The 17141-nt window shown below is 36.8% G+C and overlaps 1 protein-coding gene across 1 annotated transcript; it reads left to right on the forward strand.

Moving 5' to 3' along the window:
* Positions 1-453: 453 nt before the first annotated feature.
* On the forward strand, positions 454-828 carry LOC148938348 (protein CFDP2-like). The gene has a single exon (XM_089107863.1). The coding sequence runs from the start codon at positions 454-456 to the stop codon at positions 826-828; it is 375 nt and encodes a 124-aa protein (XP_088963989.1).
* Positions 829-17141: the final 16313 nt, after the last annotated feature.

Consider the following 17141-nt stretch of genomic DNA (forward strand, 5'->3'; position numbering starts at 1 on the left):
GGCTTCATTGACGTGACAGCCTGTCACAAACCAGGAAAAAGGAGGAGGGTTAGGCGTCAGGTTAGCTACCTGTCCCTGTAAAAAACACACAGCAACGGAAACGTTGACAATAACCTCGGATGAACCATATTCTCCCCTGATAACGTACTCAGCCTGCCCCCGGACACGATTCTTGACTGCGAAAAACCAACGAAAACTGGATTCTGGAACGTGAGAACTATGAGTCAGTTATCAAATACCGAGCAAGTTCTCAGAGAGATGAAACAGTACAAAATCGACACACTAGCCCTAAGTGAAATTTGGTAGAAAGGCACTGGACATGAGAGCCTAGAGGATGGATATGTATTATTCTAAAGGGGTGAGGAAACCCATAATAGATCAGGGGTGGGATTACTGTTGTCCCCTGAAGCTCATCAATCTCTTCTCAAATGGACACCTATGAATGACAGGATAATGTTAGCTCGATTTGTTACAGAGCACACGAAGTTCTCAGTGATCCTGTGCTATGGGCCTACAAATGAGGTGGATGAGGATGACAAGGATATTTCCTATGAAACATTACCGGCTGTTACTAAAGACATCCCTAAGCATGATGTACTATGTGCTCTTGGTGACTTAAATTCAAAAGTGCGAAGTGATCGTCAGTATTGTCCTGAAGTTCTAGGTCAGCATGGACTTGGCAAAATAAATGAAAATGGTGCGATACTAGTGTACTATGCCCTAATTAATGATCTTATCGATGCCGGAACTTTTTTCGACCACAAAACAGTTCATAAGTACACATGGACGTCACCAGACAGCTTAAATCGGAATCATATTATTGTCTGATCTCCCGTAGGTGGTGCACAAACCTTTTAGATGTACGTGGGTACAGAGGAGCTGACGCACAGTACAATCATACGCTTATGGTCGCTCGTGCTCAGATCAAACTTCGTGCCCCTCAGAGACCCAGTTCAAACCCAAATAAACCTTAAGATATGGATAAACTGCATGACCATAAGTTACACAGAGAGTTTTGCATAACTCTACAAAATAAGTTTAATGCTCTAGCAGTAGAAAGAAGCATACCAGAAAGCATTGAAACGAAGTGGGACACCGTAAAAAGTGTATACACTACGGTCGCTGAAGAAAAACTGGGGTTCAGAAAGAAACCAAAGGAAAGGTGGATCTCTGACACCACCTGGAAGTTGATTGATGAGCGTTAGGTACTTAAGCAGATCTTACTTACTGCTGCATCAGGGCGTGCAAAGTCAGCTTCACAGCTTCTCTACAAGGAGAAGGACAAAGAAATTAAAAAGGGTACAAGGAAGGATAAAAGACTTCTCCTCGAAAATAAAGCTGCACTAGCAGTGGAAGCTGCTAAAAAGGGTGCTTCTAAAACTGTTTACCGGCTGGCTAATGAGATGGTCGGGAAACAGATCAGCAGAAGCACCCAGGTCAAAGACGAGAATGGAGTGATTTTAACAGATCCTGATAAAATTGACGAAAGATGGGCTGTTCACTTCGAGAAATTATTAAATAGACCGAGACCCAGTGGCAAAGAAAATGTACCTGATACCTTCTTTTTACAACTTGACATAAATACTGACCCGCCAATCTCGGCCGAGGTCATGTATGCAGCAGAAAGCTGAAAAACGGACGAGCATAGACGGCATAGACGGAATCACAGTGGAAATACTAAAGTATTCAAAAATAACATGCCTCTCTGTGTGGATCACCCTTTTCACCAATGTATGGAATATAGGAAAGGCTCCTCGTGAATGGACCAAGGGGATATTGGTGAAAATCTTCAAAAAGGGAGACGCAAAGGAGTGCGATAATTAAAGAGGCACCAACCTTCTGCCAGTACCGCAAAAACTATTGGCTTCCATTGTATTGTACCGGATACGACAGGCACTAGATACACATCTGTGAGAAGAGCAGCATGGTTTTAGAACCGGCAGATCGTGCTCTGACTTGATATTTGTACTGAGATCGCTTGTCGAGGAATCAAAAGAGTGGAACAATAAGTTATATCTACTATTTATTGACTTCGAAAAGGCGCTTGACTCAGTTGACCGAGAATGTTTGTGGAGAGTCCTTAAGTATTATGGGGTGCCAGAAAAACTAGTGAGAATGATAATATCCCTATACGAAGAGACCGAGTGCTGCGTTAAGACCGAGAATGGCAAAACCAGATTTTTCAAGATAATGTCTGGTGTGCGTCAGGGATGCGTACTTTCCCCATTTCTTTTTGTAAATATAATCGATTACATATTAAGACTAAACTCTGGATATGGCGTAAATGTAAGCAGCAAGCAACTATGTGATTGGGATTTCGCAAATGACGTAGTCTTACAAGAACAGTCTTACCAGAGGTTACAGCAGCTACTTGAAGGAATTACAGAAAATTCAGAAAATGTCGGGCTAGGCATAAACTCTGACAAATCAAAGAGCATGTCCATCACAAGCTCACCACTTGTTCTGCAGCACAAGAATACAAGTCTAGAACAGGTGAAAGACTTTAAATACCTAGGTTGGATCGATTGTGATGGTGAAATAATGACAGAGATTAAACGCAAAATTGGTCATTCAACTGGTGCTTTCATTAGACTTAAGCCCATTTGGAGAAGCAGCAAATATTCCTTGCAACTGAAGATACGTATCTTCAGTAGTAATATGCTATCCATACTTCTCTACGCTAGTGAGTGCTGGAAAATGAATCAGCTGCTCGAAAAGAGAATTCTTGCATTTGAAAATATGTACCTGAGGAGAATTTTAAACATAAGTTGGCAACATAGAGTCAGTAACTTTGAAATTCGGAATAGAAAAAGACAGCCTCTCATTACTGCTGTTATGAGGTAAAAGAGGTGGTCATATTTAGGTCATGTACTCCACAAGAAAGAAGGCTGCCTTCCTCGGACAGCGTAAGACTAAAAACCAGGCGGCAGAAGAAGACTTGATCGTCCAAAGAACACTTTGCGGCGATTTTTTTACCCAGATCTGAGGACGGCTGAGACCTTGTTAATACCTGAATGGGAAGAATTCACCGCTGCAGCATTGCTTTGGGACGAGCGGAGAGGCTTCTTCGACGCCCTATGCGCTCTCACTGGCTCACAAGGAACTAAGGTCTGAGGAAGTGCTGTCACTTATTCTTCCTTACAAAACAAATCTTTCTTCACATCCAAGGTATCAAAAACTTTTTCATTTTCCTCTATAACTTTCCCTACAACTCGATCTTGGTTTAAAAAATTCTCAAAATTTTCTGCGCATCTCTCTTTAAAGCTTTCCTTATCACTAATTGTGGCCCCTTTCCTACATTAACTGGGACAAGTCCAGATTGACAACTCCCTCTTAATTTATTAACATTCAAGAACAATATTTTACTATTATGCCGTCTAGCTGTGTCTTTCAGATCCTCCGTACTTTTATCCATAGCCTCCACTCTACACCTCCTTAGTTCATATTGTAATGCTTTTTCCACTTTCTTTACATTTTTTTTGTTTTCATATGATCTATCGCTCATATAATTCTTGTACAATCCCCTTTTCCTTTCTGTTACACAAAAAGCTTTTTCACTAATATTCTTAGCTGGTCCCTAAAAGGGGACCAGATAAATCTCAATAAAGTATGGTATAATAAGATTTTGAAACTTAGAACTAATAACCTTGGGTCACGAGAGACGAAATGCACAAAAAAACTAATAGCACATAATTTCCACTTCACTGAAAAAACCAAATAAATTAGCATATTCAGTTTAAAATATACATACTGATATATATTCTTTAAAATGTCCATAATGTTTGATTTATTAGAATTATAAAAGCGAAAAAATTTTAAAAAACATATTTCAGTAAAGTTCAAATTATGTTCTGGCACTGGGAATACAAAGTGGTTTCAAGATCTACTTATGTTAATTTCTGCTCGTTTTGAGTTTTACTCGGTTATTGTTGTAATTACTGTTTTTTATGGGTCTCATTTATTTATCGATGCCTATTTTTGCTAGTTTCACGCTTGGTAAATAATTTGATTCTATTATTGCTCAGTTTTGTTTTAAAGGAATTTTTATTTTGAAAGACCTATTGGTGGAAAAAATTGTTATCCGTTTGTTTTATATTAGCATAGTTTTTTCAGGGAAAATAAAATAATAGTTTAAATCTGTTATGTTTGTCTTCAAAGATTTCTTTTTTCCTGCTCTTTGTGCACTGGATAAATTTTTTCAACAATTTTCAAGAACATAAAACAAATAAAACGACACAGTATTCGCACGGGATTCTGATTAATGGACAATTCTTCTGGGCTTGTTCTATTTTGACGGGTGTTTTTGGGCTGAAAAACCTCTTCCTAGCTAATTTATCTACTATGGGCTGCCTCCCCTTATTAGCATAATATTTGTAGGCATTAATATTTAATTAGTCAGATGTAATAGGCTTGGGGCTGTCTTTGCAGGATTATGACTCTTGTTGACAGAAGAAGCATCGCCAAGTGCTGAAAACCATGTTGTGACCAAGAAGGGCCCAAAACTGCACAAAGCCTCTATTCATACTGGAGTTCCCAGGGAGTCCTTGTTTTCCGGTTCAAAACTGGCTTAAGCGCTTCGGTATTGACTTGAGAAGATAGGTGATCACGGTCTTAAACTGGTATACGGGATCATTGCTATTCTTTAAGCAAAAATAATTTCAAAGATTTAAAGAACATGTAAACTGGAACTTGGAATGTTACAACGTTAAGAAAATGACTATTGTATCAACATTTTGACTGAAGAGCTCAGACGATTCAAACTGGACTTATTAGGACTTTCAAAAACTCGTATCCCAGGGATAGGAATCATATTAAATTAGGTGACATGGAATTTTTTTATTCAAGCAGGAAGAATAGGGTACATAGACAGGGAGTAAGGCTAATGATGAATAAAAAAGCTGCTAAGTCTTGTTTAGGCTAAGAAGGTATTAATAATAGAATACTAATTGTTCATTTTATGACTGAAAAGTTTAGGGTTTCAGTTATAGTGATATATGCCCCTGTAGAACCGACTGACGGAGATACTAGTGATTCAGATGATTTTCACTTACAGTTACAGGAGAAGATAGACAGGGTCCCAGGTAAAAATTTGATGTTTTTACTAAGCTAATTCAAAGCTCAGGTCGGTAAAAATAGGGAAAGATAGTATCTTAGCCTAGGTAAATTTGATATAGGTAAAGAAAACAGTAATGGCAACAGACTTTTGCAATTTTATAGGTATAACATTTTAGTTATAACCAGTACGGTGTTTGGTTTTAAATGACCCATAAGTTAATATGGTATCTACGTGATGGTAAGACATCAAATTTTATTGATTATGTTATAGCAAACCGAAGAGTGACAGGATCAATACAAGATACTAGGGTATATAGGAGTGCTGTTACTGATGTTAAAAATAAACATCACCATCTAGTAGTGTCTACGGTTATTTTAAGCTGAAATTTCGGAAGGGTAGCTACCTACCGGGAAATTAAGATACTGGTAGAATCCAGGATGAGAATTTGAGAGAAAATTCCCAAAAATAGTTGAATAATTAACTTGAGAGTTTAAAATTTGACAATACAGGCAGATAGTTGGAAAAATTTTAGAAAAATAATTTGTGAAGTTGCTGATGGTGTCTTAGGGAAAAAAGTTAGTGCTATAGCTAGGAATATTAGTGAAAAAGTCATTGATTAATAGAGATGACAAGGGGCTTGTACAAGAATTACATGAGTGATAAATCATATAAAAACTAAATGAATGTAAAGAAAGTAAAGAAAGCATTAAAACATGAAAAAAGGAGGTATGTAGTGGAGGCCATGGATAAAATTACCGAGGATCTGGAAGATCCAGCTAGACGGCATAATAGTAAAATATTTTACTGGTATATTAATAAATTGAGATTGGGTTAAGAACTTTCCTGAGTTGTCAAACACCTTTGGTCCTCAGTTTTATAGATTATGAGCAAGCGTTTGATTTTGTTGATAGAAGAGCTTAAGCAAAGATGTTATCCTTGTGTGGAATACCAGACAAATGCATTAAATTCATTAGTGCTATGTACGAGAAAAACACTGTTGTGGTTAAGGTAGGATCTGAGGTTAGCAGCTGGTTTCGTGTTAAATCAGGAATTAGAAAGGGTTGTGTTGTATCCCCCTTTATATAGATAATTTTGATGGACTTTGTCTCAAAGGGTACAGGAAAGGCAATTGGAGACAACGGAATCCAATGGGGATGAAAAACTCCCGTTTACTTAGGTCATCCTGATGATTTAAGCATCCTAAATGAAAGTTTGAGCAAAACGAATGAGCTATTACAGGTTTTGCGAGTTAAGGGTGTTAGAATAGGTTTAAAAAATAATATTAAGAAGACTAATTTACTAAGGCTATAAAAAAGTGGAGATGAAAATGTGTCGTTGGGTAACAAAAAAATTGATCAAATGGACAGTTTCACTTACCTTGGTAATGTTCTTAGTAAAATTGTTGGGAGCAGTGAAGATGTTAAAAGTATAATAGGGAGGGCTCATGGTGTTTTTTTTACAGTTAAAAGTTTGGAAGAATAAGAAGATAAGTCTGCAAAACAAGAATAGAATATCATAAGCTACAGTGTTCACAGTTGTGAAATATGGCTCTGGAGCAAGGGCTCTAAGAAAAGTGGATGGGGATTTGCTAGATATTTTCCAGAGAAATTGCCAATGAATTGTTCTGAGTATACGGCTGACTGATTGTATTTCAAACAGTAGGCTGCTCGTAAAATGTTGTTGAATCCTGCTTTCTGGGGTTATAATGAAAAAAAGGTAGTAGTGTTACTATTTCAGCAACAGAGGATAAATCCTAATTTTGGCACTTTAGTTTCCCTATACTAAACAAGAGCATTGACATACATACATAACAATGCTAAAAGAGATATACCTCATTAGCAAAACCGGTTTTCCTAGCAACTATTTCCGATGAATTACCTACATATTTCTGTTAGGACATGATTAACATATATTCAACCTTCACAAGTCAATTGATTCAAGTACAGAAAGGGGATGGCTATTTAAGTAAACTATTTCATTTAATTTTAGATTGGACTAATAGGATTTATGATCCTTGAATAAATTCCTATTAATTATGGACTTTAGAATTTGTAGCATTGAACTTTACTTGACAGCATCTATAATATAGGCATAGTGTAACTGCTTGTATAATTATATTCATGGACATGAGTGCTTATATCAATATTTCTTTTGGAGGAAATTTATGGTCATCCATATTGCACTTCCAAGGGCCCCAATGTTCCTCCCCCAGCTTTTCGCCCCCAATTCAATTTAAACATTTTAAAAAATTAAATTATTTAATTATTTTAAACATTTTTTTAAACTTTAAATAATTTTTAATATTTTTTTTAATTAGAAATTCTTTCACATTTTTTTCATGTCTTAAATTAAAATAAAATATATTTGAAACAAAAAAATCACTTACGACATTTTTTCAAAATACGAAATAAAGATGATGTAGATATGTTATGGCCAGATTTTTCCTATCAGAAAAATATTTTTTAGTAACATTTTTTATGTGTTTTTTTATTTAGAATTTTTTGAGACTAATAAAATTTTGGAAAGTATTTTTTAGTATTGGGGAAAGCATAAAGTTGAAATGAATAAGGTTGTATATATTTTAAGTGATGATACGACATCCCTATGAGAGAAATAATACAATAAAGACATTTAAAGAGTATTGCATAATATTGGGGTTATGCATAAAGCCAAAATAGTTATGTCATATATATTTTAAGCCAAGATACGACAGACCTATGTGAAAATTAAAACATAAGGCCTATTCAAAAGTATTGCGTAGTATTGGGATATGCATAAAGTCTAAATTAACAAAACTGTATATATTATAAGCGATGTTATGAAATCCCAATGAGGGCAACGATACATTAAATTGATTTGAAGAATACTGTTTAGTTCTGGGGATGTCCAAAAATTTGAAATTAATAAAGCCATTTATATAATAAGCGATGATATGACATCCCTATGAGGGAGATGATAGACTAAACCCATTTTAAGAGTATTGTTTAGTATTAAGGATATGCATACAGTCAAACATAATAAAGTGGTGTATATTCTAAGTGATGATACGACAACCCTATAAGGGAAATGATATAATAAGGCCTATTGAAAAGTATTGCTTAGTATTTGGTTATGCATTAAGTTAAAATTAATAGTCATATATATTTTAAGCGTTGATACGACAGTCCTATTAGGGAAATGATACAATAAAGCCGTTTGAAAAGTATTGCTTAGTGTTGGGTAATGCACAAAGTCAAAATTAATAAGGTTGTATATATTTTAAGCGATGATACGACAGCCCTATGAGGAAAATGGTACAATAAAGCCCTTAGAAGATTATTGTTTAGTATTGGGATAAGCATGAAGTCAAAATTAATAAAGTTGTAAATTTTTTATGCGATTACATAACAGTCCTATTAAGAAAATGATCGAATAAAGCCTTTTGAAAAGTATTGCTCACTATTGGAGATATACATGAATTCGACATTAAAAAAAGTCGTATATATTTTAAGCTATGATATGACAACTCTTTGAGGAAAATGATACAATAAAGCCTATTGAAAAGTAGTGCTTCGTATTGGGGTACTCATAAAGTCAAAATTAATAAAGTCATATATATTTTAAGCGATAATATGACAACCCTATGAGGAAAATTATATTATAAAGTTTTAATTGGTGACCCAGTTTTAAAAAATTAATAAAAATCACTTTTGTATACGACCAATTCAGCTAGTAGGTGAATCGGAATGTCTTAGTTGTTGAGTGAGTATAAAAAATTAATTAAAGCACTTTTAACTACAACGAAAACAGCTACTTTTCTCAACTCAGTGCTTATGCATACAAAAACTCAGCGAGTAAGTAAATTCAGAGTGTCTTGTATATAGATTGAGTATCGAGAATTTAATTTTTTTTTAATTTTGACAACAATAAACTGAGGGAGTTGATAAATTCTGAGTGTTTTAGTTGCTGGCTGAGTACCAAAAAATCTATAAAAAGCTCTTTTGACTAAAAAAACTCAGCTACCTTTCTCAACTCAGCGCTTCTGCATACAACATACTAATCAAATAGGTAAATTCGGAGTGTCTTAGCTGCAAAGTGAGCATAAAAATCTAAAAAAAACATTTTTGACTACAATAAATTGAGGGAGTTGATAAATTCCTAGTTTTTAAGTTGCTGACAGAGTAGTAACATACAAACACAAAGATTAATAGATAAAACAGATAAAGACAGGCAAGGCGACAAGCAAACATCCACCCAGACACATAGGCACAGAAAGAGAGAGAAACTAAAACCCCTACAAACTCACAGAGTCAGACATACAAACACGTAAAGACATATATGGGGGCAAGCATATATTCACTCAGACTCACAGGCTTAGTGACAGAGACAAGAAAACAGTTAGTTAAACAAACTGGCACAGAGAGAGAGAGAGATACATAAACATCTACAAACACACAGAGTCAAACACACAAAGAAAGACACGGGGACAAGCGAACACCGGATCAAAAACATAGGCACAGAGAGAGAGAGAGACAAAAACACAAATAAACACACAAATTCAGATATAAGAACAGACAAAGACATACAGAGAGACAAGCAAACACCCACTCAGACGCACAAGCAAAGAGAGAGAGAGAGACAAAAACACATACAATCACACAAAGTCAAACTCACAAACACTCAAAGACAGACACGGAGAAAAGCAAATATCCCCTCAGACACACAGGCACAGAGAGGGAGAGATAGAGATAGAGAGAGAGAGAGAGAGAGAGACAGAGAGAGACAGAGAGAGAGAGAGAGAGAGAGAGAGAAAGAGAGAGAGAGAGAGAGAAAGATAACAAAGACATATAAACACACAGAGTCAGACCAACAAACGCACAAAGAGAAATATGCAAATGCCTGCTCAGATGCACAAAGGGTGAGAGTTATTAAAACACGAACAAAAAACACAGATTCAGACATAAAAGGAAAAACATGGGGCCAAGCCAACACTTGCCTAGACACACACGCACAAAGAGAGAGAGAGAGAGAGAGAGAGAGAGAGAGAGAGAGAAAAAAAAACAACAACGTACAAACACACAGATTCAGACACACAAGCATACAAAGACAGACATAGAGACATACAAACACCCGCTCAGACGCACAGGCACATCAGTAAGAGAGACAAGCAAAGAGCCACTCAGACACTAGGTTCAGATAGAGAGATGAAGAAAACACCCACTCAGCTATAGAGGTATGGACAGAGAGAGAGAGAGAGAGAGACAAAAAGACATGCAAACACCCTGAGTCAGACATACAAATACATAAAAACAGACACGGTGACAAGCATACATTGACTCAGAAAAACAGACACAGAGAGAGAAAGTAATACAAAAAAAAATACAAACACAAACAGTCAGACCAGCAAACACTCAAAGAGCTTCCATCAAAATGTATCGAATCGCTCTTTCATTAAGAATCTTACATGTCTCTAGGGCACAACTTAGAATCCTTTCTCCCTGTCTCTGGGGCTTTGTAAAAACCTGGGAGGCATTTATATAGGTTTTTGGACTATTTTGAACAAAATTTCAAAAAATTAAGCAAGAAAAAATGGGTTTTAAATTTTAATAAAGCAGTGAAATAAATAAAAACAAATAAACACTTTAATTAAAATATATTCTGAATATTTCGGCCGCACGTCCAGGAGCTTTTCTCAACGAAAAAAAACAACGAAAAAACAAAAAAAAAACAACAAAAAGATATTTTTTTAAAATAAAACACATAAAAAATAAAACAACTAAACACACGAAGAAGAAAAAGAAGAAATATATAAATGTATAAGTAAGAAACAAACTCAACTTTTAAAAACACTTCCAACACCGGGGTTTTAACATAAGAAGCAAAAGTGAATATCTATAGTGATATTTGTCACTCTGCTCTTACAATCAGTGCATAAATTGGAATCTATCAAAATTATAGTTAAAATTCTAATATGCTGGTGAAACTTTTTCAGCAATTTTCACAGCATAAACTCTTTTGAAAATCATGACAGAAATAGTAGCTTTTAATTTAATCATATACATCCTCTTGTTGACCTGATAAATAAAAGTTAATATCAATCCCAAAGAATTATATATATGCTATTTTACAGCGTGTACACATTTACACTCTTTTGATTTAGTAAAATTTTAAGAGCAGCAGAAGTAGTAATAGAAGTAACTTTGAAAATTTGAATTAATACCCTCAGTTATTCTTTGTATATTGCTGATATGCCTTACTGGTAACCAGAAAAGAAATAGTGTGTTTTGATTTAATTTTAAAGCAAAATTAGTTATTAAGCATAATGGGAAAATTACATAACTGTGAAAATTACATAATTACATAACTGTTGATTAACCCAATAAACTTAGAGATATAGTTACTAGAAAATTCAGCTATGCTGAACAAATGGCCGTTTTAAAATTTTGATTGGAAGTGTTCGGAAAATTATGAGCTAAAGAGGAGGGCTGATTGTCCTCCAATAATTTTTGGCTCTTAAGAGGGCACTATAACTTATAATTTTCAATCAAATTAGCTCCTTTAAAATATGAATAATATTACTAGCTCGGATAGGGCATCGCTGCTTAAATTCTTGTATTTCCTATAGTGCTTATATATCCTTTTAATAACTGCATACATATAGGTTTTTCGTTTAATTGAAATTCCTTCTAAACGCTCCCTAAAAGTTTGAACTTAATGCCATTAGTATTGTTAGTTACAGAAATTGTAGAAGCAGCATTAAATGAATACACACAGGGTCTTCTGGCTAGCTCAAAATTCACAACCTATGACAGTATGAAGAAGAAATTTTCAGAAAATATTCCTGTTGTACGGATGACAACCTGCCATCCGTATGAAGGTCGTCAAAAGGGCATATCAGCAATATCTTAGGAATAGTTTTGTAAGTGAAATTAGAACTTACTACGCTTATTGTGGGGGATGTTGAACTAACCAAAAGACAATAAGTGCATCATAATACTAACGCTTCTACTCCTACAACTTCTGCTACCATTACTATTACTGCTACTACTACTATTGCTAGTAAAGCGAAGACTACTACTTTTAACTGTACTCATAGTGCTACTACTATATTTACTGGTGCTACTACTACAACTAATAAACCTAAGGCTATTAAGGTGAAAACTTTGGGCAGTATTGTAACTGTATGAAATAAATCGAAACACACTATGCCCATTTTGGTTGTCAATTGGACGTATCAGTAGTACTTCAGGACCAGTTGATAGTATTAAGTAAAAAAATTTCCTCGTGCGTTGGAGGGGATATTGAAAAAAATGTGCTATTTGCATGCTATTACTAATGCTACTACTACTTCTACAAATATTGCTACGAATAACTACAAAACCTCTCAACAATGCTGAAAAAAATCGATGCCTCAAAACTTTGTTTGGATATTTTTTATGGGAAATGATGGCCGTGGGGAAGAGAAGGTTTCTCTCAAATCACTTTGACTATTAAAAAGGGCACTATAACTTCCAATTTAAAATCAAATGAGACCCTTCTGAATTTGATAAGACTGCCCATTCCATAAAAACCCTATATTTTCCTAGGACATAATTTAAAGCCCTTGCCCCAGGGCTCTGGAGGGTTGTGCCAACCCTGGAAGTATTGTTATATGTTCTTTGGAATATTTTAAACAAAACTGCCATCGCACAATTTCAATCAAATGCATTCGGTGAAAAGACGGATAGTTGGGTGGGGGGTGCTACTTGACCTCCATTACTATTGACTCTTGCAAGGCAACTATAATTTCCAATTTCAGCCAAATGGGCCGCCAATACAGCTTTTGCAACCATCCCTTCCATAATAACCTTAAATGCGCCAGGGGCATTACTTAAAACCCTCACCCTCAGGCTCTGGTGGTTTTTATCAACCTCAAAAGCCTTGTTAGTTTATATTTGAACTATTTTGAATAAAAGGACTGTCTCAAAATATATATTTTATATATCTCATGAAAAAACGAAGTGTTTATGTATGTATGTGTGAGGGGGGGGGCATCTGCAGCTCTGAAAACTTTTACTCTTAAAAAGGGCAATATAACTTGTGATTACCAATCCAGTGAGTTCCTCCAAAACATATACAACCACTATTCTTATAAGAAGCTTATATGCCCCCATGAGCATAACTTACAACATTTTACCTGAGAGCTGTAGGGGGGGGGGGGTGGATGTCTTCCTCACAGACATAATTTCAGAAACCTTCAACTACGATGAATAAAATTGTTATCTCCAAATTCTGATTGGAGGTTAAAAAACCTCTCTCTCTCTCTTTCTCTCTCTCTATCTCTCTATCTCTCCCTTTCTCTCTATTTCACTCTCTCTCTCTCTCCCTCTCTCTCTATTTCTCTCTCTCTTCTCTGTGCCTGTGGGTCTGAGGGGATGTTTGATTGTCTTCGTGTCTGTCTTTGAGTGTTTGTGAGTTTGACTTTGTTTGTTGTATGTGTTTTTGTCTCTCTCTCTTTCTCTCTTTGCTTGTGCATCTGAGTGGGTGTTCGCTTGTCTCTCTGTATGTCTTTGTCTGTTTGTATATCTGAATTTGTGTGTTTATTTGTGTTTTTGTCTCAGAGTAATGCAGGGGAGATATACTTCAAACCCAAGAGCCAAAAAGAAAAAGGGTATATGCAACTAATCTCTGGAGGAGCTATCAATCCCCATGCCTGGATACGTTGTTATGGCTCGCTGCAATGGGCAAATGCTACCTTTTGTGGTTGACTCAGGATGTATATTCACCATGGTAAACCCAGAACGGGTAAAGGGAGTTTACCCCATCCCTGGGAAAACTTTAAAGTACGTTACAGCGAAGGGCCACAAAATAGAATGTGCCATCGGACTTCTGACTATACAGGATATGGATCGCTCAGGAAGAAGCCTTGAATAACTGATTGAAGTAGGGATCTACCCCATATTACCCAAAAACATTCTACTGGGAAGAAATTTTCTGAGATTCGAAGAGAACGTGCTTCCGATTAATGTCCAAGATCCACCCGATGCGGAAACAATAGAAGCCTTTGTGGCGACATGATCTCAAGCCAGGAAGAGATCATCAAGAAAGCATAATGGTCCCAGCTCAGAATCAGAGTTCCATAAAGCACTGAATGTGGCTTCACATGATTCGGACCCCTGCGACATGTCATCAGTGAAATAAACGCAAGATATTTCAATCACAGGACAAACGATCTCTCAGACAAAGGTCACACCCTGCCTCATTTGTCTGCCACCGATCAGTTTCACCCCGCCAAAACGTGACTGATTTCATACACAACAATCCAAACTGGAAATCTGGGTTCTAATCAGGAGCTAGACAATAACATAGCAGCCTGCAGTGAACGCCAGACAACCAGATGAGGAGTACTTTCTCAGCACCAAGAAAATGACCCAACTTTGAATTTTGTGAGGGTTAAAGCATTGCAAGTAATCGATGGCTCTTTTTCTCAACAGTTTTTATTCCAAGACGCAATTTATTACTGACTTTTGACTGATCATCTTCGTAGAACAAAAAAGCAGCTTATTCTTTCCAGAGAGTATAGATAAAAAGTTACCAAGATAGGTCATGACAACGTGATGAGTTGTCATTTCGGCGAGGCTTGGACCACTGACAGCATTCTACCTCGTTTTTGGTGGCCTAGAATATAAGGACATCGGTAGTTATATCAAGTCATGCAAAACATTTCAAATGACCGCCAGACCCGAACCAAAGGGAAAGGTACCCCTTTGGCCTTTTCCTACCATAATTAAGCCTTTCTCTCGAATCACCATGGAAATAGTTGGACCCCTACCTAAAAGCTCCGCAGGTAATCAGTGGCTTCTAATTTTTACTGACTACGCATCTAGATGTTCTGAAGCTATACCACTGCGGTCAGCAAAAATCACCCGTTATTGCTGATGAAGTTGCAAATTTCGTCTCGTGCTATGGAATTCCAGACGAGATATTGATAGATCAAGGAACTCAGATTTTGTGTTCTGTGTTAAAGATGTTTTACCAGGTACTGAATATAAGGTCAATAAGGACAAGTCCATACTACCCGGAGACGGATGGACAAACTGAAAGGTTCAACGGGACTCTAATATCCCTGCTTCATAAATACGTAGGGACATCAACAAACGACTGGCACAAGTTTATACCCTTCTTACTATTCGCATATCGAGAAACAACGTTTCCGTGTCTGTGGTATTGCCCATTCGAGGTACTCTACGGACGGAATCCACAATGGGTCCTGTACCTAAAATAGGAAGGTAAGACGGGAGAAGACCCAATAATTATTGCAGAACACATTTGACAGATGCACGTGCTAATATTGGAAATATGCAATTTTGCCAAAGAAACGAAAGCAACTGAAGCATTAAAAATGAAGCGGTACTACGACCGAGCAACAAAGCCAAGGATCTTGTCCATCGGTGACCAAGTTCTAATTTTATTACCGGAAGGAAGTAACAAAATTAATGTCCGTTGGCAAGGACTATTCAGCGTGCTGCGTATTATTCTGCCAGTCGACTAGGAAATACAGCTTGGAAGCTCAAAGAAAAAGAAAGCAATCTATCACATCAGCCTCCTAAGGAAGTTTGAGGAAAGAGATGAGAAAGATCGCATTGAAGTTGTCGTCACAATGGTCGCTGAGGAAAAAAAACACAGTTGCCCTTCAAACATATGAAAGAGAGGGATATGAAGTAATGCTGGACATAAACCATGAATTGCCACACGAAATGAGGAAAGAAATCCTAAATAAAATCATGACCCAGAAGGAATTTCTGTCAACGAGTCTCGGGACTACAAATGTAACACACAAAATACACACTGGAACCCATCATCGAATTACAGTTCCACCGTATTGTGTGCCACAGTCTCAGAGGAAAGTGATGAAACAAGAAATGAAAAAATGCTACAAGATGGTTTTATTCACAAATATATAGCGAATGGTCGTCCCCTGTAGTTTTCGTGAAAAAAAGGACGGCGAATGGAGGTTTTGTATTGACTATAGGCAAGTAAATTCTTTAACTAAATTTAGCGACTATCCCATGCCACTCATTAATCAAATATTGAAAAACTTCCGGACTGCCCGGTTCTTCTGGATAATAGACTTCGGAAAATGCTGCTTGCAAGTCAAGATGGCAAGTGGTTAGGTCAAGAAAACTGCAATTTCGACTCCATTTGGTCATTACCAGTTTTTTGTAATGCCATTTGGGCTGAACGGCGCACCTGCCACCTTCCAGAGGATGGTCGATGAAGTATTGAGAGAATATCCACATGTTCGAGCATACTTCGATGAAATAATAATTTTCAGCTACACTTTATCAGAGCACCTGATACACCTGAGTAAAGTATTAGAGTGTGTGAACAAGGTGAATCTAAAAATTAATACCGGGAAGAGTAGATTTGGCTATACCAAAGTAGAATATTTCGGACACACCGTTGGGAAAGGTACGATCAGTTCAGTAATGAACAAAGTACAAATAATCAAAGCGTTTCAGCTCCCAGCAACCCAGAAAGTGCTGAGAACCTTCCTTGGAATGACCAATTACTATTCTCGGTTCATCAAAGGGTATGCCGGACTCACAAGGGAACTTAGTGCACTAACCAGGAAAAATGTACCTTTTATTTTACCGTGGGAGCCTAAACACCAAGTCTTGTTCAAAGAACTGAAATGGAGACTTAAATCATACCCAGTTTTGTATAATCCTGACTTTTCCAATACTTTTTTCTTGCAAACAGATACTTCTGATATAGCAACTGGAGCCACACCATCCCAGTCGTTCAGTAATGGAGATCATCCAATTTGCTACCTTTCAATAAAACTGCTGGACAGAGAGACTCGATATGCGATGATCAAAAAAGAGTGTCTTGCGGTGGTTTGGGCCCTCTGAAGAGTCCGCTACTATATATGGGTGAAATTTTGAGGTAGTAACGGACCACAATCCCCTTGCATGGCTAAACTATATGACAGGTGGTAACCGTCGCCTTGAAAGATGGGCTCTGTCTCTTCAAGAATATAGTTCCATGATTAGTGCAAGACCAGGAAAATTAAATGCTAATGCGGACGCCCTCTCACGCCTCTAAGCAGTAGGCTTTGCTCTGT

This window comes from Artemia sp. Qi Xiang Cuo, unplaced genomic scaffold (assembly GCF_049724085.1).
Source record: "Artemia sp. Qi Xiang Cuo unplaced genomic scaffold, ASM4972408v1 HiC_scaffold_3386, whole genome shotgun sequence".
Classification (NCBI taxonomy): Eukaryota; Metazoa; Arthropoda; class Branchiopoda; order Anostraca; family Artemiidae; genus Artemia; species Artemia sp. Qi Xiang Cuo.

What these genes read in the sequence shown, in the direction of transcription:
- LOC148938348 (XM_089107863.1), top strand. Translation starts at nt 454, where the DNA reads ATGTTAGCTCGATTTGTTACAGAGCACACGAAGTTCTCAGTGATCCTG.